Genomic DNA, 27,667 nt, shown 5'->3' on the forward strand with positions numbered 1-27,667 from the left:
TGCCGTGAGATAGCGTTGAAATGGCCATAGCAGAAGCTTGGTTTTGTGCTCAGTGACCCATTTTTGTGTTTTTTTTTAGGTTTGTGTTTGGATTATTGTACGGTTGGAAGATCTAAACATGGCCCATTAAAAGATTTCTAATAGAGTCAGTCACTTATTGATTTTTTTATCTGTTGGTATTTGATAGAATCCATGATGCCATGAGTCTAAACAAGATATCCAGGACCTCCAGCAGAAATATAGGCCCACAACATTAAAAATACAGCAGTATATTGTACATGGGGTACTTTTTTATCCCTGTGTGCACCAAACCCATCTTGAGTGTTTGCTGCTAAAAACTAATTTTTTAGTTTCATCTGGCCATAGAAGCCAGTCCCATTTGAAGTTCCAGTCGTGTCTGAAAAACAACTGAATATTCTGGAGTTTGTTTTTGGATGAGCTAGGATAATTTTTCTTGAAACCCTCCCAAATAACGTCTCAGGTTACGTATGTAACCATGGTTCCCTGAAGGGAACGAGACGCTGCGTCGAAACGCATATGGGAACGCCTTCAGCGTGACCAGGCTCTGAATATGATGTGTAATCAGTCAAACAAGGGCGAGGCGTCACGGGCGGGGTGACGTCACGACCAGGAAGTATATAAGCACGTGCGGCGGAGCCGGCTTCAGCTTCAAGTCATGAAGCAAGCGCTGGCAGGGATGCCGGAAGTGTGGCAACGCGACGCAGCGTCTCGTTCCCTTCAGGGAACCATGGTTACATACGTAACCTGAGACGTTCCCTTCCAGGAACTTCGAGCTGCGTCGAAACGCATATGGGAACGAGATACCAACGCCGCCAGACTGACAAGTCCCTGCCTGGTGTCAGGACGAAAGGACAGAGGAGCCGGGAGTGGCTCGGATGTCGAGGTCATAGAACCTAACGAAAATCAGGGGCGTGGACCACCCAGCTGCGTTGCAGATGTCCTGCATGGAACACCTGCCCAGAAGGCCTTGGAGGCCGCCACACCTCGGGTTGAGTGCGCTCTGACTCCCACCGGTGGGGGGAGCTCAGAGGCCTCGTATGCCAAAGCCATGGCACCCACAATCCACCTACTAAGAGGAGGGCTTCGTAGCAGGAAGACCCCTCCTAGGTGGACCATAGCACACGGGCAGCTGGTCCGACTTTCTCCACAGGGAGGACCTGTGGATGTATGCGTCTAGTGCTCGCACTGGACACATACGGTTGTGCTTCTCCTGGTCTGGCTCCCCGAAGGGAGGAGGACAGAAGGCCTGCAGTACGGCCGGCTGTGGAATGACCGATGGGACCTTCGGAACATACCCCACGCGGGGGTAGAGGAATACTTTCGCTGAACCGGGCGCAAAGTGAATAGAGGCCGTAGTCAGGGCCTGAAGGTCACTCACCCTCCTCAGAGAGGTGATAGCCAATAAGAAAACGGTCTTGATAGTGAGGAGTCTCTCAGTTATCTCCTGAATGGGCTCGAAAGGTGCAATGCACAGAGCCTCCAGAACCACAGCCAGGTCCCACGTAGGGACGCGAGATCGTACCGGAGGCCTCAGCGCACCGCGGAGGAAACGTGTAACTAGGGGGTGTCTACCCACTGACTGGCCACCAATAAGGGCGTGGTATGATGAAATAGCTGCCACGTAGACCTTAACAGTGGAATGGGTTACCCCTGCGGAGAAACGGGCCTGCAGGAACTCCAGTACTGCACCAACGGGGAAGTTGACTGGGTCGAGCATGGCGGTCCCCGCACCAAGAAGTGAAGAGCCTCCACTTCAAGGCGTACAGTTTCCTTGTTGAGGGAGCTCTGGATTGGAGGCTGGTCTCGACAACCTCGGTTGACAGCCCGGAAGCTATGAGTTGTGCCCCCTCAGGGGCCACACCCACAGCTTCCATAACTCCGGGTGAGGGTGCACCTCGGTGCACCCGGCCTGTGAGAGGAGGTCCCTCCTGACAGGCACTTCCCACGGAGTGCCGTCGAGGAGAGATATCAGGTCCGAGACATACTCGGCCCGGCCAGAACGGCGCTACCAATGGTAGACTGACCTCGTCCCGGCGCACTCTCGCCAGAATTCCCGGGAGCAGAGCGATCGGGGGGAAGGCGTACAGACGGAGCCTCGGCCATGTCTGTACCATAGCGTCCAGTCCCAGAGGAGCTGGAGGAACCAGAGGGGACATTGCGCTGACTCTCGAGTGGCGAAGAGGTCCACCTGTGCCTGGCCAAAAACCTTCCACGTCTGCTTCACCCCTCGGGTGATCTGGTGTGCCAGCTTATACAAGGGGCGCGACCGCAGACCTCCTTGGTGGTTGATGTAAGAGACCACTGCCGTGCTGTCGGTGCGCACCAGCACGTGGTGATCTCTTAGGTCTGGGAGGAAGTGCTTGAGCGCACGGAACACAGCTAGGATCTCTAGCTGGTTGATATGCCACGTCAGGTGGCGACCACTCCACAGACCGCGGGCAGGGTGGCCACTCATGACCACACCCCAACCGGTGAGGGAAGCATCCGTCGCTAGTGAGACGCGGCGATAAGGAGCTCCCAGCACCGGGCCCCGGGACAAGAACCAAGGATGGGGCTCGCCCGTCAGGACCTTTTGCGCGAGGAGCTGGTATGCGGAGGAGGCTACGCCCGCCCAGCAGCCACCTGAGTTTAGAGAGCGCGCATACCCTCTGCCCACCAAAGATGTTGTAAGCAGAGCAGGAGCCTTCAAAGGCGATGCCGTAGAGGGAGACAGATAGCTCGCAAACGTCTGTTCAACCCGCGGCATCGGCGCATACCCGCGCTCATTCAGTTCCCGCGGGAACGAATGGCCGGGACGAAAAGATTCCACCCGCGATCTCGACACCTCGGTGAGGAGATCGGGGAAAACAGAAGGCTCCTGTATAGAAGTAGCTCTCTGGGGCGAGAGAGGCGGCGAAACCTCGTCAACGCTCGTCACATCAACCTCCTCGGAGGAAGAGAGACGAAACGTTGAGCCCTCGTCTCGGGGGGAAGAGACCGCTTCCGAACCGAGAGACGGGGCGCCAGATCTGGCGGATACGGGAGGGGATAAGGACATGCCCGTCTGACTCTCGCCAGCCATTTTCTTTCTCTCTCTCTGCAAGCCCCGCGAGCGCAGCCGCCTCTCTGCCTTTTTTTCTCTCTTTATTACGGCAGAAGCGGGACCGGCTTATTTTTCTCTAAAACTAGGACAAACAACAGTAAATAAGACTGATACACACAGAGCGCTTCGCTGAATGACAAAAAGCTGATGCCGGCTCCGCCGCACGTGCTTATATGCTTCCTGGTCGTGACGTCACCCCGCCCGTGACGCCTCGCCCTTGTTTGACTGATTACACATCATATTCAGAGCCTGGTCACGCTGAAGGCGTTCCAATATGCATTTCCAATATGCATTTCCAATATGCATGTTCCTGGAAGGGAACATGTGGTTATGTAGGGGCTATTTGACTATTTTTTCGGTTTTCTGACCCCAAAACTCAACCTTTCTCTACAATTCTCCAGCTGTGGTCCTCGGAGAGTCTTTGGCCACTCAAATTCTCCTCCTCACCGTGCATTAGGACGATATAGACACACGTCCTCTTCCATGCAGATTCATAACATTTTATGTTAATTGGAAATTCTTAATTATTGCCCTGATGGTGGAAATGGGAATTTTCACTGCTCTAGCTCTTTTCTTAAAGCCACTTCACTAATTTGTGAAGCTCAATTATCTTTTACTCCACATCAGAAATATATTCTTTGGTTTTTCTCATTGTGATAGATGATTAAGGGAATTTAGGCTTTGTTTTCCCTCCTATTTATATTTCTGTGAAACAGGAAGCCATGGCTGGATTATTTCATGTTCATGATCACCCTGGAGTGCTCAAAATTGTAAATATGAATGGGAATATACTTCAGAGATATTTTACTCATAAGAGTTTCTAGGAGTGCCAATAATTGTTTCCAACATGTATTTGAGAAAAGCATTTATTTCATAATGAGCTTTTCCCCCATTTTCAATTGTTTTAGTTCAATGAAAGGTTCGATTTTTGTGAATTTTTTCAATAAAAGATCAAGACGATTAACAATGCAGATTAATTTTCACAGCCTTCTTTGATCATATTTACCAAGGGTGCCAATAATTCTGACCCCGACTGTACATAGAAACCTATACATAGTAGCCAGAAAGAAATGTTAATTTTAAAGAAAAAGGTCAGATGTACTTAGAGGCTTTTGCATCTGAACTCTTCATTTAGTTCTTCTAAAAGGCTGTATTGTTTGCAAATCAATTTGATAACTCCTGGAACTTAATACGTCTTCCTTCAGGATTTGAAATTAAAACCATAAAAAAATTTATTAATTACTTGAACTAAAATAAACATTAAATAAATATAAATAAAATATATGCCAAGACAAATTTAAATAAATAAATAAATAAATAAGTGGTGGTGGTGGGGTATACAGAAAAGTTGCTGAAAGGAACTAAAATGAATTATTAACAATAACTATACTAGTATCTAATAGTAATAGATACTAAAATAAAACCTATCTTTGGGTTATTTTTAGGCCTAAATCATGAAACTGTAGAAACTACTTGATTCAGAAAGAGAAACTAGAGAAATAATATAGGCCTATTGTCATGCTGCGATGTAATTCAGGTCATATTTGAGAGGGGTGCTACGTTTAAAACAAAAACACATTGCAGCACCTGTAAATCTGGATCCAAGCTTTGGATTAAATGTCATGGCATTGCTGAAAGAATAAGTGCACTTGCAGACCTGGTTGTGGCAGTTATGGCAGTGCAAGGACTGGTTGTGGCAGTTATGGCAGTAAGTAAGCCTACATTTTGACTGCTAGAGACAGAGAAAATAAAACTGAATGCATATATGAACAAAACGAGGCTTACAGATCATTAACAAAATGCTGTGTAACACTAAAATGCTTGGTTGTTTTAAGCCAACTTTGTGTCAAATATGAACTAACCCAAATTTTGGGTAAAAAATTTAATGTAAAAATTTAGCTAGGTTAGTCCATATTTGAACCAAAGTTGGTTCAAACAAACAAAAAAGTTTACCATTAGATTCTTTTGTCAAAGCATTTAATAACCACAGACTAAAAGAAAATTTTTATAAAAATGAGGCCTCTTAAGGTTATCTCATTAGTATCATTTAGGCAGTATCATCATAATTATTAATTATTATTATACTGTCTAAACAATACTTAATTAAACTTAAGTGACACTTAAAAGGAATTATTTTTTAAATATTTAGTAGTAGTGTAATTCGCTATGTATTCAATCTTCTTAATTCATAAGGCTCATTATTATTAAATAGGATCTGAGGGTGCAATTCTCTGTCAACACCGATAGAGGTGGAACGGTCAGGAGTTTTCCAAGGTTCGGCGGGTGGCAACACTGGATTGTGACTGAAGCACTGATGTACTGAAGAATAGTCCGAGCAGCTAAAAAGAAGTACTGGAGAGATTGGTGTAATACTATAGGAGAAGATATTGACATAAGTGAAGTATGGGATCAATTAGGAAAATGGGAGGAATTTATAGAAACCAATCTCTACCAGTTTTAAAAATTGATGAAGGAAGAATAGCTGTAATGGAACGGGTCGGACACAGAAGGTAAGTGAAATCACAAGGTGTTTATTTACAAGGTGAACAGCAATCAGCAATCGTGAAGATTCTTAGGACTTGGTGAGTATCAATTTGTGAGGTTAAAGTAAGAGGAATGTCAGTCACAATAAGTCTCTCTGTCTTGACAGATCCTAGAGCTAGGCAGCATCAGAGCGGCAGAGACACACGAGGATTCAACCAAGCCACCGGGGACAGACGAGGAGGATGACTGGAAGAGGACAAGGCAGAAGGTAAGTAAGGACAGGTAAGTATTCACAGTTATCTATACTCAGCTTTTAGGGAAGCAGAGACGGTCCATGTAGCAATCCTGAGATCGGACAACTGGTGACTGAGCTTATATGTGGCTGGTGATAATGAGGTGCAGGTGCAGGTGATTAAAACTCAGGTGAAGTGGATCGGGGTAACTGGCTCTGGGAGGAGCCTGGTCCTTCTGTTACAGTACCCCCCCCCTCCATGGCCCACTCCTGGGGGCCGACCTCGGCGTCGTGGTGGTCTGCCTCGGCCTTGAGGTGCAGGACGATCAGGATAGGAGGCGTGGAAATCATCCAGAAGGCTGGGATCGAGAACATCATCTCTGGCGATCCAGGAGCGCTCCTCAGGACCGTACCCCTCCCAGTCCACGAGGTATTCTAGTCTCCCACCACGACGCCGGGAATTTAGGATGTCTCGGACCTTGTAGATGGCTCCATCATCAATGATGAGTGGGAGAGGGGGTTCCTCGGTCGGACCAGGCTCTGGGGAAACAGAAGGGTAATATGGTTTGATTAAGGAGACGTGAAAAGTAGGGTGAATTTTATATTGTGCAGGGAGTTGAAGCTTGAAAGTGACCGGGTTGACCTGTTCCAAGATGGTGAAGGGGCCAACGAACCTGGGACTCAGCTTACGGCTGGGCAGGCGTAGCCGAATGTCTCGTGTGGAAAGCCATACCTTCTGTCCAGGCAGATAGGTGGGTGTTACTGAACGACGAGCATCGGCGGCGATCTTCTGCCTGCGTACAGCCCGTTGCAGGTGGTGATGTGCTGAGTCCCAGACTCCCTCGCTCTCTCGGAACCAGTGGTCGACCGCAGGCACATCAGAAGGTTCTCCGGACCAGGGGAACAATGGAGGCTGGAAACAGAGTACGCACTGGAAGGGAGAGAGTCCAGTAGAAGATTGACGGAGTGAATTCTGGGCGTACTCGGCCCAGCCTAGGAACTGGTTCCAAGAGTTCTGGCGGCGATGGCAGAAGGTTCTCAGGAAGCGCCCAATTTCTTGGATTTTGCGTTCAGTCTGCCCATTTGATTGAGGATGGTAACCTGAAGTCAAACTGATGGTCACACCTAGGAGAGCGAAGAAGGCCTTCCATACGCGGGAGATGAATTGTGGACCTCTGTCCGAGACTATATCTTCGGGGAGGCCGTAGTAACGGAATACATGATTGAATAAAAGTTCTGCGGTTTGCATGGCAGTGGGGAGTCCGGGCAGAGGAACGAGACGGGTGAATTTGGAAAATCTGTCGATGATGACGAGGATGCAGGTATTATGGTCGGAGGGTGGAAGGTCAGTTATGAAATCCACTCCTAGGTGTGACCACGGGCGGTTGGGAATGGGTAAGGGTTGCCTGAAGGGAGATGACGGGAACTTTTGGATATGGCGCAGTCTGGGCAGCCCTGAACGAACCTTCTCACATCCCTGGCCATGTTCGGCCACCAGAAGCAATCGCTCAGCAGCGAGAGAGTAGCGTTGGCCCCTGGGTGACCAGTGCCAAGTGAAGTGTGAGAGGAGTGGATGAGGGAAGCGCGCTGTGTCCTGGGAACATACTGACGACCCGGTGGGCAGCCTGGAGGATTGGCAGGAGGAGTGTCGGAGACCACTGGAGGAGAGGACCAGGCAATGGGACTTACGATGATGTTGGAGGGCAAGATACCTTTGGGCTCCTCGAGAGAATCCTCCTCGGTGTGAAGACGAGATAAAGCGTCTGCCTTGGCGTTATGGGATCCCGGTCGATAGGAGATTTGGAAATTGAAACGGGTGAAAAACAATGCCCATCTTGCTTGGCGTGGATTTAATCTTTTGGCGTCTCGTAGATATTCGAGGTTCTTGTGATCTGTGAGCACGAGAAATGGTTGAGCTGCCCCCTCCAACCAGTGTCTCCACTCCTCCAGGGCAAGCTTGATGGCCAGAAGCTCCCTGTTGCCGATGTCGTAGTTTTTCTCCGCCGGGCTGAGCTTCTTGGAGAAGAAGGCACATGGATGGAGCTTGGGAGGCTTCCCCTGCTGCTGAGATAATACCGCACCTACTCCAGTTGTTGATGCGTCCACCTCTAAGATGAAGGGCAGTTCTGGATCGGGGTGGACGAGGAGTGGTGCGGTAGTGAAGGCTTCTTTGAGACGGTTGAAGGCATTGGTGGCATTCACATCCCAGGTAAGGGACTTCTTACCTCCTCGCAGGAGATCAGTGAGGGGGCTTGTGATCGAACTATAGTTGGGAATGAATCTTCTATAAAAGTTTGAGAAACCCAGGAAGCGCTGCAATTCCTTGATCGTGGTGGGTCGGGGCCAGGATGTGATGGCTTCCACCTTCCCCTTGTCCATGCGGATGCCACCGTGACTGATGATATCCAAGGAAGTGTACTGATGGTTGGTGAAATAGACATTTTTCTGCCTTGAGGTAGAGCTGGTGTTTCCGCAACTTAGAATCAGAATCAGAAAGCTTTATTGCCAAGTGTGTTTGCACACACAAGGAATTTGTCTTGGTGTTATGAGCTTCCAGTACAGAAAGTACAAACATAGTGCAGACAACATATAATTAAGGTGATAAAGAACACTAATGAAGAGAATATACAATAATTAAGAATAACAATAGTAATAAAAATATACAGAAAAGAGACATGACCATAGACAGAACTGTGAATGTGCATGTGTCCTATGTACAGATGAAGGTTTGATGAGTTATTTACAGATGTACAGTACCGGGGTGTGTTATGTGTTGTTCAGGTGGGATACGGCCTGGGGGAAAAAAACTGTTCTTGTGTCTGGCTGTTCTGGTGCTCAGTGATCTGTAGCGCCGGCCAGAGGGCAACAGTACAAAGAGAGAGTGAGCTGGGTGTGAGGGGTCCAGAGTGACTTTCTTAGCCCTTTTCCTCACTCTGGAGGTGTAAAGTTCTTGGAGGCTGGGCAGAGGGGCACCGATAATTCTCTCAGCAGTCCTAACTGTCCATTGTAGTCTTCTGATGTCTGTTTTGGTAGCTGAACCAAACCAAACAGTTATAGAAGAACATAGGACAGACTCGATGATTGCAGAGTAGAACTGTTTCAGCAGCTCCTGAGGCAGGTTGAACTTCCTTAGCTGGCGGAGGAAATACAGCCTCTGCTGGGCCTTTTTCGCAATAGAGTCAATGTGATTGTCCCACTTCAGGTCCTGGGAGATGGTGGTGCCCAGGAATCTGAATGACTCTACTGAAGTCACCGTGCTGTTCATGATGGTGAGTGGGGGGAGAGCAGGGGGGTTTCTCCTGAAGTCCACTATCATCTCCACAGTTTTGAGCGTGTTCAGCTCCAGGTTGTTAAGACTGCACCAGACAGCCAGCTGCTCAACTTCCTGTCTGTAAGCAGACTCGTCACCGTCCTTGATGAGGCCTATGACTAGTGTCGTCCGCAAACTTCAGGAGCTTGACAGAGGGGTCCTTTGATGTGCAGTCATTCGTGTAGAGGGAGAAGAGCAGTGGGGAGAGAACGCAACCCTGAGGGGCGCCAGTGCTGATGGTGAGAGTCCTGGATGTGAGTTTGCCCAGCCTCACTAGCTGCTGCCTGTCTGTTAGGCAGCTGTTGATCCACTGACAGATGGAGGAGGGCACAGAGAGCTGTCTCAGTTTGTCTGAGAGAAGGTCAGGTATGATGGTATTGAAGGCCGAGCTGAAGTCCACAAATAAGATCCTTGCATAATTCCCAGGTTTGTCGAGGTGTTGCAGGATGTAATGCAGTCCCATATTGACAGCGTCATCCACAGACCTGTTTGCTCTATAGGCAAACTGAAGAGGATCCAGCAAGGGTCTAGTGATGTCCTTCAGGTAGGCCAGGACCAGTCTCTCAAGTGACTTCATGACCACAGACGTGAGTGCGACAGGTCTGTAGTCATTAAGTCCAGTGATTTTGGGCTTTTTGGGGACGGGAATGATGGTGGAGCGTTTGAAGCAGCAGGGAACTTCACACAGCTCCAGAGATCTGTTGAAGATTTGTGTAAAGATGGGGGCCAATTGGTCAGCACAGACTTTTAGACAGGCAGGTGAAATACCGTCTGGTCCTGAAGCTTTCCTAGATTTCTGTTTTCTGAAGACCCGGTTCACATCCTCTACACAGACTTTAAACGCAGGTAGAATGGTGGGGGAGGGAGTAAGGCGGGTTGCAGGGGGGGAAGGTGAATGTGTGAAGTGCAGATCAAAGAGGGTGCTGGGTGTCAGTCTGGCCTTTTCAAATCTGCAGTAAAACACATTGAGATCGTCAGCCAGTTGTTGATTCTCCACAGACTGTGGGGGTGGTGTCTTGTACATGGTGATGTTCCTCAGACCAGTCCATACCGACGCCGGATCATTGACTGAAAGTTCTTTTTTCAACTTCTCAGAGTAGTTCTTTTTAGCCACTCTGATCTCCTTTGTTAGTCTGTTCCTGGCCTGGTTATACAAGATTTTATCCCCACTTCTGTAAGCGTCCTCTTTGGCCTGACGAAGCTGTTTGAGTTTCCCAGTAAACCACGGTTTATCATTATTGAATGAAAAGAATGTCCTGGTGGGGATGCATATATCCTCACAGAAACTGATATATGATGTTACAGTCTCTGTGAGTTCATCCAGATCGGTGGCAGCTGCTTCAAAAACACTCCAATCAGTGAGGTCAAAACAAGCTTTTAAATCTTGCTCTGCTTCATTAGTCCATCTCTTAACAGTTCTTAATACAGGCTTAGAAGATTTGAGTTTTTGCCTATAGGTCGGTATGAGATGAACCAAAAGGTGATCAGAGAGCCCCAGAGCTGCCCGTGGGACAGAGTGATATGCATCTTTAAGTATTGTGTAACAATGATCCAATATATTACTGTCTCTGGTGGGACATGCAACGTGCTGTCTGTATTTTGGCAGTTCGCGGGAGAGATTTGCTTTATTATAATCTCCAAGAATGATTAAAAAAGAGTCAGGGTACCTTTGCTCTGTTTCAGATATTTGTTCGGCCAACTGTTGCATCGCGGCGCTCACGCAGGCATCCGGAGGCACGTACACATTCACGAGAATGAAGGAGGAAAACTCTCGGGGTGAATAGAACGGCTTACAGTTTATGAAGGCCTCCAAATTAGGAGAACACATCTTCTTCAGAGTTGTTACATCTGAACACCAACCTTCATTTATGTAGAAACATAGTCCACCACCTCTCGTTTTCCCTGTTAGCTCCGTGATGCGGTCTGATCTGAACAGCTGATATCCCGGCAAATGAAGCATGTTATCCAGGATGTTTTCACTCAGCCAGGTTTCAGTGAAGCACAATGCAGCAGAGTTTGAAAAGTCCTTATTTGTGTGGGTGAGGAGAAGTAGTTCATCCATTTTGTTAGGAAGGGATCGGAGATTCGCTAGATGAATGCTTGGGAGTGCAGTTCGGAAGCCGCGTTCGCGGAGTTTAACCAGCGCGGCGGCGCGCTTCCCTCCGTCTGAGCGCGCGTTTGACTAGGACCGCTGCCCCTCCGACCAAAACATCCAACAAAGCGTCTGAATAATCAAAAACCGGAAAAAAATTGTCTGGTGTGTGTTGCCTTATGTCCAGTAGTTCGTCTCTGGTAAAACTGACAGTAAGAGAATGACTAAACACAGAACAAACAAACAAAAACAACAAAAGTACGGGAGCGTTCCACACCACAGCAGCCATACACAGCGCCATCTTACAATCCAAGCTGCTGAAGGACCTCCGCAACGTGGTGGCGATGTTCGGCCAGGCTCCGGGAGTAGATCAAAATGTCATCAATGTAGACGATTACAAACCGATGAAGAAACTACCGGAGCACCTCATGCATGAAACTTTGGAAGACAGATGGGGCGTTGACAAGCCCATAGGGCATAACCCGGTACTCATAGTGCCCAGTAGGGGTTACAAAGGCGGTCTTCCACTCGTCACCCTCTCTGATGCGGATGAGGTTGTACGCGCTGCGGAGGTCCAGTTTGGTGAATATGGTGGCACCGCGAAGTTGTTCCAAAGCTGCAGGGACAAGAGGAAGGGGATAGCGATATTTAACAGTGATGAGATTTAACTTACGGTAGTCTATGCATGGACGGAGCCCTTCGTCCTTCTTGGCCACGAAGAAGAAACTCGAAGCAGCAGGGGAAATGGAAGGGACGATGTAACCTTGTTTGAGTGCCTCCTCATTATACTCCTCCATCGCTTTCTGCTCGGGAAGTGATAGGGGATAAATTTTTCCCCGTGGTACTGGTTCACTGGAACCTCCACAGATTGTTTCTCCACAGGGCTCTCTATGGATGTGGCCTGCACAGATAATTCAACAACTGGACGTGGAGACGGTTTTGGCATATGTGGGAAACATTGCGGGAAACAGTTAGTACCCCACTTCAGAACATCTCCAGAGGTCCAAGATAAAACGGGATTGTGCTTAACCAGCCAGGGTCGACCCAAAACAATGTCTACAGTGGATTCCTCTAAAATTAGTAAATGAATACTCTCCTGATGGAGCTGCCCCATTCTTAGCAATAGGGGACCGACACAATATATAACAAGGTGACGTGTGAGTGGAGTACCTGTTATGGCCTGGATCTGGTTGCAATGGGTGTGAGGTGGAGTTGCCGGCTGAGTTTCCCCGAGATGAAGTTCCCCGCTGAACCGGAGTCCAAGAGGACTGTGACTGGCATCAGGTGATTTACAAGGACAATGTTAGCACAAGTAGTTAAGGGGTTCATCTTGGGTATGTGAGGTTGCATACCACTCACCCAAAGCCTGGGCGGACGAAGGGTGCAGGATTGAATTATATGGTCAGAACTTCCACAATACAGGCACAACCCATTGGTAATTCGCGTCTGTCTTTCTGTTGACGATAAATGGAAAGTGTCAGTCTGCATAGGTTCAGATATGGGTCTAACCTCTGGCTGGTGGCTCGGAGGAGTGTCAATGGCTGTAACAGTCGTGGTCTCCGATGTACAGGCCCGCATCCGGTTGGAGCAGCAGATGGCAAGTTGAATAAACTTCTCTAGCCCAAAGGTGTCATCGTAGGCTGCCAGATGAATTCTCAGGCGGGTATTTAAGCCTTGCCGGAAAGCAGTAATCAGTGATGGCTCGTTCCATCCAGTCGCGGCCGCGAGGGTGCGAAACTTCAGGGCGTATTGATGAATAGTCATGTTACCCTGTCGAAGCTTATATAACTGTTCTCCAACTGAAGAATCACCAGGAGAGCTGCTAAACACCTCTTTGAAATGGGCGAGAAACTGGGCAAAAGAGTGCGTGGCGGGTCCGGCTTGACTTAGAATAGTCTCCGCCCATCTCAATGTGGGTCCTGTGAGCGATGTGATCACGAACGCTATCTTCGCCTGATCGGTCAGGAACATCTCAGGATGTAAGTCAATAGTTAGAGTAGTCAAGTCAAAGTCAAGTCAAAGTTTATTTATAAAGCACTTTTTTTAAAACAACAAGTGTTTATCAAAGTGCTGTACATGCAATAAGTAATAAGAAAAATGATACAACCAGTGACACTAAAAAACACTAAAAGACAATAAAACAATAAAAAGAAGCAGCTCTCACATAGCGTTAAATGCCAAACTATAAAAATACGCTTTTAGGCTAGATTTAAAGACAACAAGTGTTTGAGCCTGTCTAATGTAGAGGGGCAAGCTGTTCCAGAGCTTCGGTGCCGCAACTGCAAAAGCCCGGTCACCCCTGCTCTTCAGCCTTGCCAGCGGGACAACCAAAAGCAAATGGTCAGCAGACCTAAGTGCTCTTAATGGAACGTATGGCTTAATCAAATCGGACAAATATGTAGGTGCTACCCCATTAAGAGCTTTAAAAACAAAAACCAGAATCTTAAAATTAATCCTAAAACGGACAGGTAACCAATGAAGGGAAGCCAGAACCGGGGAGATATGTTCCATCTTTCGTGTACCAGTCAGCAGACGAGCTGCCGCATTCTGGACCATCTGTAGTCTAGAAAGAGAGGCCTGACTAATGCCTATATAAAGGCCATTGCAGTAATCCAAACGAGTTGAAACAAAGATATGTAAAATTCTTTGAAAGTCTTTAGGAGACAGAAAAGATTTTACCTTGGTAAGTTGTCTCAACTGGAAAAAACTAGATTTAACTACAGAGTTAATCTGTTTATCCAATTTAAAATCACTATCCAAGATAACTCCTAAATTTTTAACATATGGCTTCACAAATGGATTCAATTCACCAAGGTCCAAACCAACTGAATCACAGATACCTCCCGGAGTAAACAGGATAACTTCAGTTTTGTTTTCATTAAAATTTAGGAAATTTAGTGCCATCCAGGCCTTAATTTCCTCTAGGCACTGCATTAGAGGCGCTAGAGAACTGATATCTTCTCGTTTCAATGGCAGATAAATTTGCGTGTCATCTGCATAGCAATGAAAGGAAATACCAAACTTCCTAAAAATCTGTCCCAAAGGAAGCATATACAAGGAAAACAAAATAGGTCCCAAAATGGAGCCCTGGGGGACCCCACATGTGAAAGAAGCAGTTGAGGAGACAAACTCTCCAAACCGAACTGAAAAAGTTCTTTCATGCAAATAGGATCTAAACCATCCCAACGCAGTACCCTTAATTCCAACACACTGTTCTAAACGTGTAATCAAAATATTATGATCCACAGTATCAAATGCAGCCGTGAGGTCCAGTAAAATCAAAATCGCATAATCCCCTGAATCAGTAGCAAGTAATAAATCATTAAAAACCTTCAGCAGTGCAGTTTCTGTACTATGAATGGATTTAAAACCGGACTGAAACATTTCATGAATGCCATGTAAATCTAGGAATGAATACAGTTGTCCAAACACTACCTTCTCCAGTAGTTTGGAAAGAAATGAAAGTTTCGAGATGGGTCTGAAATTAGCAAAAACGGATGAATCCAGATTAGATTTTTTGATTACTGGTTCCACCACTGCATGTTTAAAAAACTTAGGAAAATCTCCAGAAACCAGGCTACTATTAATAATTGCAAGAATTTTTGGCCCAATTGTTTCAAAAGAATCTTTTAAGAGACAGGGAGGAACAATATCCATGCCGCCTGAGGATGATGTCATTTTAACAATGATCTCTCTCAATGAGGCAAGAGACACCGGCTCAAACTGATTAAAAATGGCCGAGCACTCAGTGGAAATATATGAAAACATTGATGGGGCATTAATATTAGTTCTAACAGCCTCAATCTTGTCAATAAAAAAGTGTAAAAAGTCCTCACACATGTCAACAGAAGGCACTAAACAAGTAGCTTGGGGAGTGTTCAATACAACATTAATAGTACTGAACAACACAGCTGGCTTATGAGAATTATTACAGATAACATTAGAGAGGTACTTAGATTTTTCGGATCTAACAGTTTTTTGATATTTAGACAAGTTCTCCTTTAAAATATTAAAAGAAATCTGCAATTTATCCTTCTTCCAGCGGCGTTCCGCCCTTCTACACTCAAGCCTTACAGCTCGAGTAGTAGCATTCAGCCACGGTTGAACTCTTAGTTTTTCTCGAACTGTCCTAAACGGGGCCACTATGTCCAAAATGCCTTGACAGGTTGAAAAGAACAATGAGGTTAAATCATCGGTGTTAAGGCCATGTGTGGACATTAAGTATTCATCATTAATGCCATTAAAGGCATCAGAGAACAACTGAGCAGTTAAGGGGTTAATCGTCCGACGGCGACGGATTACAGAAGACACTTTAGCAGCATAAGAAATACATATCTCAAATACAACAGGCAAATGATCAGAAAAGGTAGCGTCACAAACTTCAATATTACCAATAGATAAGCCATATGATAGAACCAAGTCTAAAATGTGCCCACACGTATGTGTATGACTTGACACAGACTGAGTTAAATTAAATGAGTCCACAAGATTTAAAAAAGCTTTGGCCAAAGGTTTGGTGGGGCAGCACACGTGAATATTAAAGTCCCCAACAATTAAGACCCGATCATAATTTTACAGAGTACATTGGAGAAGGAAGCCATTGCACTCCTCGGGATCACCTGAATAGGGCGCTGGTCGGGCCATGGGACTGGCATACATTACTGCCGAAGAAGTGGTGGTGGCGGAAGTGACGGGTGTGGTAACAGAGGCCGGTGGTGATGGTGAAGCCGGATGGGCTAATACCCTTTTCAAAGTGTCGACCAGTTCCTGAAATGGGTCGTTTACACTCATGGTGTAGCCGTCGTGGTCCGATCTTCTGTAATGGAACGGGTCGGACACAGAAGGTAAGTGAAATCACAAGGTGTTTATTTACAAGGTGAACAGCAATCAGCAATCGTGAAGATTCTTCGGACTTGGTGAGTATCAATTCGTGAGGTTAAAGTAAGAGGAATGTCAGTCACAGTCACAATAAGTCTCTCTGTCTTGACAGATCCTAGAGATTGGCAGCGTCAGAGCGGCAGAGACACACGAGGATTCAACCAAGCCACCGGGGACAGACGAGGAGGATGACTGGAAGAGGACAAGGCAGAAGGTAAGTAAGGACAGGTAAGTATTCACAGTTATCTATACTCAGCTTTTAGGGAAGCAGAGACGGTCCATGTAGCAATCCTGAGATCGGACAACTGGTGACTGAGCTTATATGTGGCTGGTGATAATGAGGTGCAGGTGCAGGTGATTAAAACTCAGGTGAAGTGGATCGGGGTAACTGGCTCTGGGAGGAGCCTGGTCCTTCTGTTACAATAGCTGTGACAGATAATGAAAAAGCTGAAATGCGGGCTAAAGTATTTGTTAAAGTCCATAGTGATGATAATGTATCAGAGGATATTAAAAAGTGTAGAATCCAGAACAAGAATCAGCACCCAGATGTGATGATGAAAAGAAGTCCTTCTGGAGACACTTTAGACACAGATTTTTCTATGTATGAGTAAAAGACGGCTCTAGGGAGAGTTAAACATACATCTCCTGGAAGAGATTATATATGTTATGCAATGATTCAACATTTATCAGATAGATCTTTAAAAAATATTTAAAATCTTTTCAACAAGATATGGAATGCAGGAAAAATTCCTTCTTCATGGAAGCATGGAATAATTGTACCAGTAGGCAAACCTGGAAAGGATCAATCCAATCCAATTAATTATAGGCCAATTGCTTTAACTTCTAATTTATATAAACTGATGGAACAAAATGATCATACATAGACTAAATTATATATTGGAAATAAAAGGTATATCGCCATATCAGAGTGGATTTAGGGCTGGTCTGAATACAATGGATGCTGTTTTAAGCCTAGAAGCCGATATCAGGAAAGCTCAGGCAAATAAAGAAGTATTGGTAGGGGTTTTATTTGATATTGAGAAAGCCTACAATGTGGTTTGGAAAGAGGGACTTTTAATAAAACTTAAATCTATGGGAATTGGAGAAAAGTTATACAACTGGATTATGGATTTCCTTCTTCAAAGAACAATACAAGTTAGGGTAGGAGTAGAGTATTCTAAGACATATACGATAGATAATGGAACTCCTCAAGGAAGTGTATGCAGCCCAATATTTTTTTACATTATGATTAATGATATTTTTAGTCATTTTAAAGGTGACATTGGAAGGGCATTATTTGCAGATGACGGGGTAATATGGAAAAGAGGACTTAATATTTCATGTGTGTCTCAAAGATTACAAAAAGCAGTAGATAAAGTGGAGGTATGGGCAAATAATTGGAGCTTCAGATTATCTGTGGCTAAAACTCAAGTTATATGTTTCACAAAAGGGAAAAGAGTACCAAGGGTCAAGTTGAAGTTGTATAAACAGGAACTGGAGCAAGTATCAGTAGTTAAATAACTCGGTGTATGGATGGAATCTAGATTGACATTTGCAATGCATGCTAAAAAACTGATCAAGAAATGTAAAACAGGAGTAAATATTTTACGATGTCTATCTGGGGTAGAATGGGGAGCTTGTAGATCGTCTTTGAAAATAATTTATTGTACATTAATCAGACCAAGTTTAGATTATGGAAGTATTATTTACGGATTTGCATCAGAATCCACACTCAAAAAGATTGATACAATACAGAATCAAGCTCTTAGAATATGTTGTGGTGCGTTCAAAACATCTCCCATTGCAGCCATGCAGGTAGAAGTTGGGGAAGCACCTTTATTCCTTCATAGGTATAAAATATGAATGAATTATTGGGTCAATTTAAAAGGATGTAAAGAGAGTCATCCCGTAAAGGGAGTGATCGAAGAATGCTGGGGGCATGGAAACAAAAAAAAATTAAAAGCTTTGGATGGGTTGCTAAAAGGGAAGGACATGTAGTTTGTATTGCAGATTGTGAGGTTAGCCCAACTGTGATATTATCCAGTATTCCACCATGGATTCTTCCAATACCAAAAGTAGATTTTCAAATACAAATAATAATTAAGAATGAGAAAGATAGCCCTAAGAACATTATTGCACAGCAGTATTTAGATCAGTCTTATCCATCATGGTTACATATTTTTACTGATGGTTCTAAAGACCCTATCTCTGGTAGAACAGCTGCGGCAGTATTTATTCCAAAGTTTCAAACTAGTATTAAGAAAAGAATAATTGATCATGTATCCGTGTATACTGCAGAATTAATTGCCATGGTGGTAGCACTCCAGTGGGTGGAGGATGTAAAACCAAAGTTAGTAGTTATATGTTCTGACTCTTATGCAGCAACATCGAGCCTTGCAAGCGGAGTAAAATCATCAAGGCAAGACATTATATATGAGATTCTTGCAAGTTTGTTAAGAATAAGTAACGTAAGCGTAATAACACTTTTGTGGGTTCCTGCTCATGAGGGAGTGCAGGCCAATGAAGAGGTTGATAAGTTAGCTAAGCAAGCTCTTAAACACACAGAAACAGATATTCAAGTGACTCTTAGTAAAATTACATTAATGGGAAAATTAAAGAATTCATAAACAATGAATGGCAAGAAGTATGGAACTGTGATAGTGAGGGTAGACATATGTATAATATTCAGCAGCAAGTAGGAAATGGAAGAAGTGTTTTTAGCAATAGGAAAGAAGATACAATTATACCAAGAACTGGTGGAGGATTGTCGGAGGAACGGATGGAGGACCAGGTGTATGCCAGTAGAGGTGGGCAGCAGGGGATTTGCCAGCCACTCCCTGAGCATGGCCTACGGTACGCTGGGCATAACAGGTACTAACCGAAGAAGAGCCATAGGCAACAACGTGGAGGCAGCAGAAAAGGCTTCCAGATGGCTCTGGTTGAAGAGGGGAGAGAAGTGGGGGCAGTAGAATGCCACTTGGACATCAGCCTCGGTCGAGTCGCCAGGACGAGGGTGTCTGTTGTAAGACCCAAAACACCCAGTGACTCCTGGAAACAACAATGATGATGTGTCCAAGGTCGTGCATCAGAAGATGTTTTCTGTAAATTTCTCGCATCCGAATAGGGCATTCTAGTTTAAATCAATCTCTTTTTAATATAGGAAAACATGAAACAGGTCAGTGTATTTATTGTTATCAGGCTGAAACTATAGAGCATGTTTTAATAAAAAAAATATGAAAAAGAAAGGTTTAAACTCTTTAAGGAAGTAAGAAATATAGGTGTTGAATCATTTAATTTGACAAGTATTTTGAAAAAGCATGCAGAACGAGGTAAGATATATTGTGCTATTATAAAATATATTAAAGAAATAGGACTAATCAGGAGAATTTAGAATTATAATTTACTAATTACTATTACTGTTTTTATTATTATTATTGTTAGTACTTATTGGTGCGTCACACTCCAGTCCAGTTGGTGGCGGTAAATGCACCAAAAGTTGATTTGCCATCCGCCATAAAGCATCATTAGAAGAAGAAGAAGAACACCGATGGGTTGGATTATACAACAAGTATGGCGGAGTGCAGAAGGAAACTGTTTACTGTCGGATTGAGGTTGTGTATAATATTTTTAATAGTCTCCTTCTTCAATATTTACTTAATTTTATGAAACCTGATTGTAGTGTATTTGTGGTTTCTGTACCGTCATGAACAATGGAACAATAGTTGCGTTACACAAATATGTCTGTAGGAGACTCTGTGAATAAGAAAGCTGTAAGAACTTTGAAAGTTTGTGAATTTTAAAATGTATTTATTTGATTTTATATATACGTGTATTTATGTATTTGTTGTTTTTTTGTTTTTTAAGTTTAATACTTTCCTCCCCCTGGCAACTGTTTTGTTTGTTGTAATTTGTCTTTCTATCATTTTCTTTTCCTTTTTTTATTATTGTGTTTCTTGATAACATGTTGTATGTTATAGTTCTTCGAATAAAAAACAAATGTCTGTAGATTCGCTCTGATGCTTTGACGGCTGTAGTATATTGCTTACTTTCTTATTTTAGTTTTGTAGCTTACTTTCCGTTTCATTTTAGCCTCGTGTGTTGAAACTGTCGTGTATATGAAGTGTTGTCCTTGAACTGAGGTTGTTCCTGACATGAACTTTGTAATTATGTTTTGTGTAGCTTTGCAGCTTCCCTGATGAGCAGAAGCTCCTGTCAGAGCAGCCGCAGACTGGCAGTGCTGCCCACACTCCTCAGGAAGAACTGGATGAGTTTGAGTGTCACCGGTGCTCTGTGTGCTGTTCCATTCATCCAGGTCTGCGCCATGATACTGTGGTTGAAATATGGACTGTTTGATTGTTATAACTGCTAATATTTAGTACACAAGTGCAGAGTTCGAAAAATAGGCTAGCATCGTTCCTGATATAATTGCTATTTTCTTCACATATAATTCACTGTAATTTCAGAAGACTCGTACATTTATGTGAAGAAATAGTCATTCAGTTAATTTTATTTTAGTTTATTTATTATTATTTATTTACATTTTAAATCGTTTAAACATAATTAGTGATGACCGATATTGATTTTTTTATAACCGATACCAATTATTTGCATGTTTATGTGCCTGATAATGTGCAGATAAATGTGCAGTTCTTTATGTGCAGAACCAATATTTATTTACTGTTATAAAGTAAATAAATGACTGCGTGAAGTAAGTCCATACTTCACTTTGGTTTTTCCTCCTTTCAGTCATCTTAACAAAAATTTTTTTGAGAATTAGCAGTCTTTCATGCAGGGCTCTAGACTCATTCTTCCCACTGATCTCACTTTTGCGACTAACTTAGTTGTCGCACGAGCACATAATTTGGTTGCAATTTGTTTTTGCACATTTGAACATTTGAATAATCAATGCATGCTGATGAACTTTTATCATTGTTTATAGTTATATGGTAATGAAAGTGTTCAACATTCAACTCGTTCTTTTTCATCTGTATTATTTGTGATTTAAATTGTGAACAGGAATTCCTTTTTTTCGTGCGCTTTCACTTTCAAATTTGCGATCTTGGTGTCACATTTTACAAGAAAAGATCATTGTGTTTTGTTTATATTTATACACCTTTCATTTTTTAAGACTAAAACAAAAGATGGATTCATTGTTATTCTTAATTAAAAAGCACAAAAACAATAAAACAGTACGTTGACAATGACAAACTAGCTTACATAACATTTATTAACAAAATCGAGTAAGACGAGGCATGGCACAGGACACATCACATGCTATACTATATACCAAGTATATTACAGAATGTTTAGCAAACTGAGGAAGCAAATAAATATTAATATATATATTTTTTTAAATTAAGGAAAGCAGCATAACGTGAGGTAAACAGCAAAGATAACAAGCTTCTCAAAACGAAAACAAAAATAAAAGTAAAACAAAACTGGCTGTATCTGACAGGACTTGCATGTTTTTTCTACAAGAACACCACCATGTTCACCTTCTCTGGTTTAAGAAGCGGTCTTTTACTTTAGTTTGAAAACAAAATCCTCCGTTGCGCTCTGTCCGCGACGCGCACCTTCACGCTCGTGCTGAAGTATAAACCAGGCTCTACCCACGAAGCGCTCGCGCTGAAAGCACCTCTCTTCACGTGATCAGTGAAATCTGACTCCTGCTATAATGTGCTGCGGCTGGCAGCGCGTGCTGTATGAAGCAGACGCTTTGGAGCAGCGCAGATCATGCACTCGCACAAATGCGACCACGTCAAATTTTAACTCTCAAAAAATTACCATTTTGGTCGCAGTCTAGAGCCCTGTCATGTTAAATTTAATCTTCGTATTACAACAATAAAAAACATTTTATTTATAAAAAGCTTTAGCAGCAACACTAATATTATCAGTAAGCAAAATAAACATAGAATGTCTAATGTTTTCAAATGGAGAAAATAAATAAAGGACCGGAGTCATATCAACTTCATTTTTAACTACAGTTTTAGTAGGTTTATAAGCTGTTTAATAGGCTAAAGAGTGAAGAATAATTCACTGGATAATATTAATTCACGGAATAATATTCTCTGGAATATTGGAATATAACAAGCATTGTATTTCTCAACTGGCATGCTCTAAATTATGCTGCTGACAGCGCAGTTTATGCATTTACACAGAACTATAGGCTACTCAAACTGCGATCGATTGCAGAGAATTTCCATAGAGTTGTATTAATTTAGATGTTTATAAACTAAATAATGGTTATATAGTAAGTGTTAATACAATTTAGGGTGCTTCAAAAAAGTGAATCTTGTTAAAAGTTACATGCAGTGGCCGTGCTGAGCATTTCTTGAGCATCAACCGCTGAGTGAACTGCAATATGAAAGCGGCTTCACGAGACTAATGATGAGCATATAGACAACAGAGAGAGAATTAAATTCAGCGCTTTTATTTCCAACATGCAATCATTCATGGCTGTGTTTTTTAATTCATGCAAAGTTATGTCTTTATTTGGAGAGGACTTGACGGATTATCTACATGACTCCGACTTCATGAGACTAATAGACCACAGAGAGAGAATTCAATTCAGCGCTTTTATTTCCAACATGCTCTAATAATTCATGGCTGTGTTATTTCAGGCAAAGTTATATCTTTATAGGGACAGGGCTTGACAGAGTATCTTATTTATCATATTTCTTAGAGCCAAGTTGCATAAACTATATATCAGGCATTTATGTAATACATCTAATTTGTGCATTAATGACTGTAATATTAAATAGTTTACTAACTACAGCAAATCAAGTACCTGCACACCCCTCAGATCGGTAATTGCGATCCTGCGCGTAATTCTCAAAACGTCCACAAGATGGCGGTGTTTATCTGTGAATCCAATATTACAAAACCGATATCCGATTATGGAAAATGGTTAAATATCGGGAAAAATATCGGTAAATCGATATATCGGTCGATCTCTAAACATAATACATTTTATTTCTACTTGTATCTTGCAGTTAAACTGTTGAAATTTCAGGTTTGACATCTATCAACCTTTGTGCTGTATTGAAAGACCTAATTTAGTATATTCCCAGTCAAAACTAACCTTTTTTAAAATTGCTTGTATATTTCACATTATGCTTTATTATCACCAAATCTTTGATTTAGTCTTTTTGTTTTCTTTTAATTTAGCATAGGTTTTGTATTTCTTTTTGGAATTGATTGTTTGTAGGCCGCACTGATCTGAGCTTATGCACCTTAGTTTTTAAGTGAAACAAAGGTATTTTTTGTGGATAATGTTTACTCATAAACTGGGGCACTTAAGCTCGGATGAGGCCTACAAACAATTAATTCCAAAAAGAAATGCAAAACCTGTGCTAATTGAATACAACCAAATAAGTTCACAAAGATTGAATTCTTTATTTGGTAATAAAATAGCATAAGAAATTTATAAGCATTTTTTTGTTGGCTGGTCATGATGCCACTAGTGTAACAAGGTGGAGGGAAAAATCACAGCAAAAAGTACAAAAATGATCAAAAAAATAATAACTGGGAAAGTTGTTACAACGTGTGTGCAAAGTCAGTAAGTTGTAGTCTGTTGCAATAACATTAACTAGCATTTTTGGATTAAAGAAAATTATCTTCAGGTAAAAATGACCAGGGCTGCGTTTCCAAAAAGCAATGTAAGTCTAAATTGATCGTAGCTCCATTGGTTTCAATGGGTCTACGATGTACTTAAGCTTACAATGCGTTTGGGAAACGTAGCCCTGAACACAACATGAGGGTTAACATGGAGATTCAATCTGCATATTATATATGCAGATACTGTGTGCAAAGATGGGAGCATTAATGGGAGATAGTGTGTGTAAATATCAGAGAAAATGTCAAGCATTTCAGTAAAACAGCATGAAACTACATCTACATTATACAGCTTCAGTCAAGTACATCTTTGTAGGACCTCCGTTTATTAATAGTGGTCTACCAAGGCTGTGCTCATGTATATTAATCAAACAGCTTGATTGAACGGCCTATGATGATGACCTAGTAGTGTCAATATGAGTTAAAGGGGTCCTATTATGCTCTTTTACAAAGTCTTGATTTTGTTTTGGGGGTGTACTATAACATGCTATCATGCTTGGTGAAAATCGCATTATTTTTCACATAATTTACATTATTACAATACCTTTCCCCCCAGCCTGACACAAACGACTCGATTAGTTCCTGGTTTGATGAAGGCCTGCCTTCCGAAAAACTAAATGTGTTGTGATTGGCGAACAGCTTAGATGGCGTTTCAGTATTGCTATATCAATTCAGACCTCGAGAATATTGAACAAGAGGATCGTGCAGAACCTTTGCACGCACGGGTATTGCAAGACATATTAAAGTGGTAATGTTATTGTTGTTGTTGTTTTTTTGGCTAAATCATGTTTTAGATGGGATGTCAACAACAGCTGTAGTTCTTGTAAAGGGATTTTTTGAAAACTAAATATCTCCCTTTGGAGTGGACTTTGAGATTTGTAACTTTGTAGATCGTTTTATGCCCAAACATACACACTACACGTTGACTACAATTGAAAAAGTGAAAAAGCATAATGGGACCCCTTTAATATTTGTGAGTTCACTCTTCTACATAGTGACGTTACAATCCAGCATGTAAAACTTCTATAGTGTTAATTTCCACTAAATTGGTATCTGACAACCCTCTTAACCAATCTTTCCTCTTTGTCTTGATTAGAAACCAGGAAATTTGACCCATGAAGATCTGGTGCGTAGAGCATCATCTTTGGTTACAGACAGTGCAAATACTTACCTCTCACAAACTACTTTAGCACTGATTGATTCCTTCTCGGGTTATATTAAGGTAATCAAAACTCGGAATAGTTGTTTTCATTTTCATGATTAAAAAAAATCAGTCGCAAAAACAATATCTAACATACTTGTCTTCTCTAGGCTATAAACAGTCTTGTGACGATACACAAGCACTATGTGGCTTCCATCAGCAAACTCACTTCTGCAGAGGAGGATGCATTCTGGCGGCTCATTCTTAGGCGGCGTCAGGAGGTAATTACTTGAAAAATACAGTTATTGTTCAAAAGCTCTCAAATTAGAAGTATCATTTGCTGTATTTAGTGGTAGTTGTATTTTTGTGACACTGTGGTTATATACCTTATTTTTAATTAAATTGCAAAGTTGTTTTTAATTTAATTAGGTTATTGACAGGAGAAATGATTACAAACAATTTGAATCCTGCTGGATGACTGCCATCGATCTCTCAAAGCTGGCAGCAGAGGCGGCTTTTAATGCAGGTAGCTTTCATTCTCTGGAACAAGCATTTACGGCTTTTAGATTTTTTTTTTTTTTTTTATGAACATCAAGATTTTTTTTTTTTTTATATATATATATATATATATATATATATATATATATATATATATATATATATATATATATGGGAATAAAAAAAAAATCGATGTTATATTATATTATTATTTTATATTATAATTGCACTTTATGAGGAAGTGCAAAAACAAGTCTCATACTTATTTGATTAAAATATTATAACCTACAAAATATAATGTAAGATATTATATTATAATAATTTATCTTTTTAAATATATGGTAAAATGTCATTTAGTCATGTGATGGGAAGGCTCAAATTTTTTCAGCAGACATTACTCCAGTCTTCAGTGTCCCATGATCCTTTAGAATCTAATATACTGTTTGTTTTTGAAAAATTATATGAATGTATGTAATTTGCCTGTTTTAATGCATTTTAATTGATCTTGTGATGTGCTAGATGACTTTTAAAAGTACAAATAAAATATGTAGTCTCAATTAATTTGAGGTTAAAAAGCTGCATGTTTTATATAATCATAAAATTAAAAAGATTAGGGAAGAGCAAAATGCCACCACAGGGCATGTCAACAATTATAGAGCCATAATTGCACATGAATTTACATAATATTAGTTTGAAATAAGTATGATTCAGTGTAGAGATCTATTGAAATTTGGCACCTGCTGCCACTTGGTCGTCATTTGTTGAATTGCACTTTTAGCCATATGTAGAAATAGCTTAACCATGCTTGTCCTCTCCAGGGGCTGACCAAGCTTCTGCGACAGCACAGAACAGTCTACAGCTCACACAGTCCCAGGTGGAACATGTTCGACAGCAGATGCTGGAAGCTGAGAGACAACTCAAAAACTCTAAAGCTGAGGGCTGTGAGAGGCTTCAAAATGCTCTTAGCACTGCGATGGAGGATGAAGACATCCCAGATGCATATCAACGAGAGGACTAGTCACATCAAGACAGCTTTAAAGTATCTTAAACACTCTGGTACAAAGACCTGTGCCACTACTGAAGCACAGAATTATATTTCTGTTTGATTAATAGGACAAATGTGAAATATGGGAGAATCTGTGGTGCAGCCAGGAGGATTTATGGAAATGATGCATAAGTATTAAATACAAAACTATGAGGGCAGAAAAAGGGATAAATACATTCTAGATCAGGGGCTTCACATTTGTTTGTAATTGATAAATGCAATTACAATTGAATGAAATAGATTTCAATTTAAACCAGTTTTGCATTTAAAAATAGCTTCCCTTCTAGACCTAAATTTGCAGTATCACTAAAATATATTCATGTCTCTCTCCTGTTTGTCTCTTTAAATTTCTCTTGCCATTCTCAGCAACAGTAGTGAATCTCTCATCAGTCCGGTTTTTCAGAGCCAGCTTTCCAAAGACTCTCATCTATCTCCTCTAATCGCCACCTGTTGTTTCCTGTGTTGTGGGCTGAAGGGCTCATTAGCAGCGTATCCATCATGTCAGCAGAGATGTGGTCTGCCTTTGTGGCATTCAGAGTTTTCACTTTTCAGTCAACTCTCAAGAGCCAAGTCATATGTAATTTCCTCATCCTTTCAGATTTGAATCTAATCAGATGTATGTATTGTTTGATTCTTGGTTTGTAAGTTAATGATGATGATGATGTCTGGATTTAGCAGAAAATTTTTTTTTTTTTTTTTTTTACATCTTGACTGATGATTGAACAACCACAAGGTGGCGATATAAGACAAATCATAGTTGACATGGAAATAAAACTTCTGTAGCTTTAACACGTCTGGGGTGTTTACCTTATGTTTGTTTCATTGACTATTCATTCAATTGAAAATTGATATAGAACCAACTTGGGTTAGAAAATCTATTAAAGAACTTTGAGAAACAAATTTTCCTAATATCTCATTTATTTTATTTATTAATTCTGCTATTCATTTACGAACGCTGTGTTTTTTTAGTTTAGAGCTACAATTTCAAACGATGCTTAGAAAATTTTATAAAATCCACAACTAGATAAGTATATTTTATATTGACACTTTTAAACAGTCTATTAAAATGTTATTTGTGAGGACTTCCTTTCTAGACTTAAATTTACAATATCAATAAAGTATATTTAAAATTGTAGAAAATGTAGTCTACAATTAGATTAGATATGAATTAATAGATGATGAATAGAAAGTAACTTGTTTTTCAAATATTGATCCAATATGAAAAAAACACTTGACCTTCTAATACTTGCACTCTATTTAATTTCTAACT

The 27,667-nt window shown here is 41.9% G+C and overlaps 1 protein-coding gene across 1 annotated transcript; it reads left to right on the forward strand.

Moving 5' to 3' along the window:
- The first annotated feature begins 19,628 nt into the window (after positions 1–19,628).
- Positions 19,629–27,290, forward strand: diablob (diablo, IAP-binding mitochondrial protein b). The gene is made up of 7 exons (XM_079394904.1): positions 19,629–19,710; positions 20,279–20,411; positions 24,810–24,935; positions 25,025–25,135; positions 25,284–25,380; positions 26,171–26,408; positions 26,764–27,290. The coding sequence occupies exons 1-6, from the start codon at positions 19,670–19,672 to the stop codon at positions 26,368–26,370; spliced, it is 708 nt and encodes a 235-aa protein (XP_079251030.1). The 5' UTR covers positions 19,629–19,669; the 3' UTR covers positions 26,371–26,408; positions 26,764–27,290.
- Positions 27,291–27,667: the final 377 nt, after the last annotated feature.

The sequence above is a fragment of the Barbus barbus genome, assembly GCF_936440315.1.
Source record: "Barbus barbus genome assembly, chromosome: 36".
NCBI classification, from domain to species: Eukaryota; Metazoa; Chordata; class Actinopteri; order Cypriniformes; family Cyprinidae; genus Barbus; species Barbus barbus.

Excerpts from the sequence above, each read along its gene's own strand:
- diablob (XM_079394904.1), top strand. The coding sequence starts at position 19,670 with ATGGCGGAGTGCAGAAGGAAACTGTTTACTGTCGGATTGAG. Across the intron at positions 25,136-25,283 it reads TTCTTAGGCGGCGTCAGGAG|GTTATTGACAGGAGAAATGA; the intron begins GTAATTACTTGA and ends TAATTTAATTAG. Across the intron at positions 25,381-26,170 it reads AGAGGCGGCTTTTAATGCAG|GGGCTGACCAAGCTTCTGCG; the intron begins GTAGCTTTCATT and ends TGTCCTCTCCAG.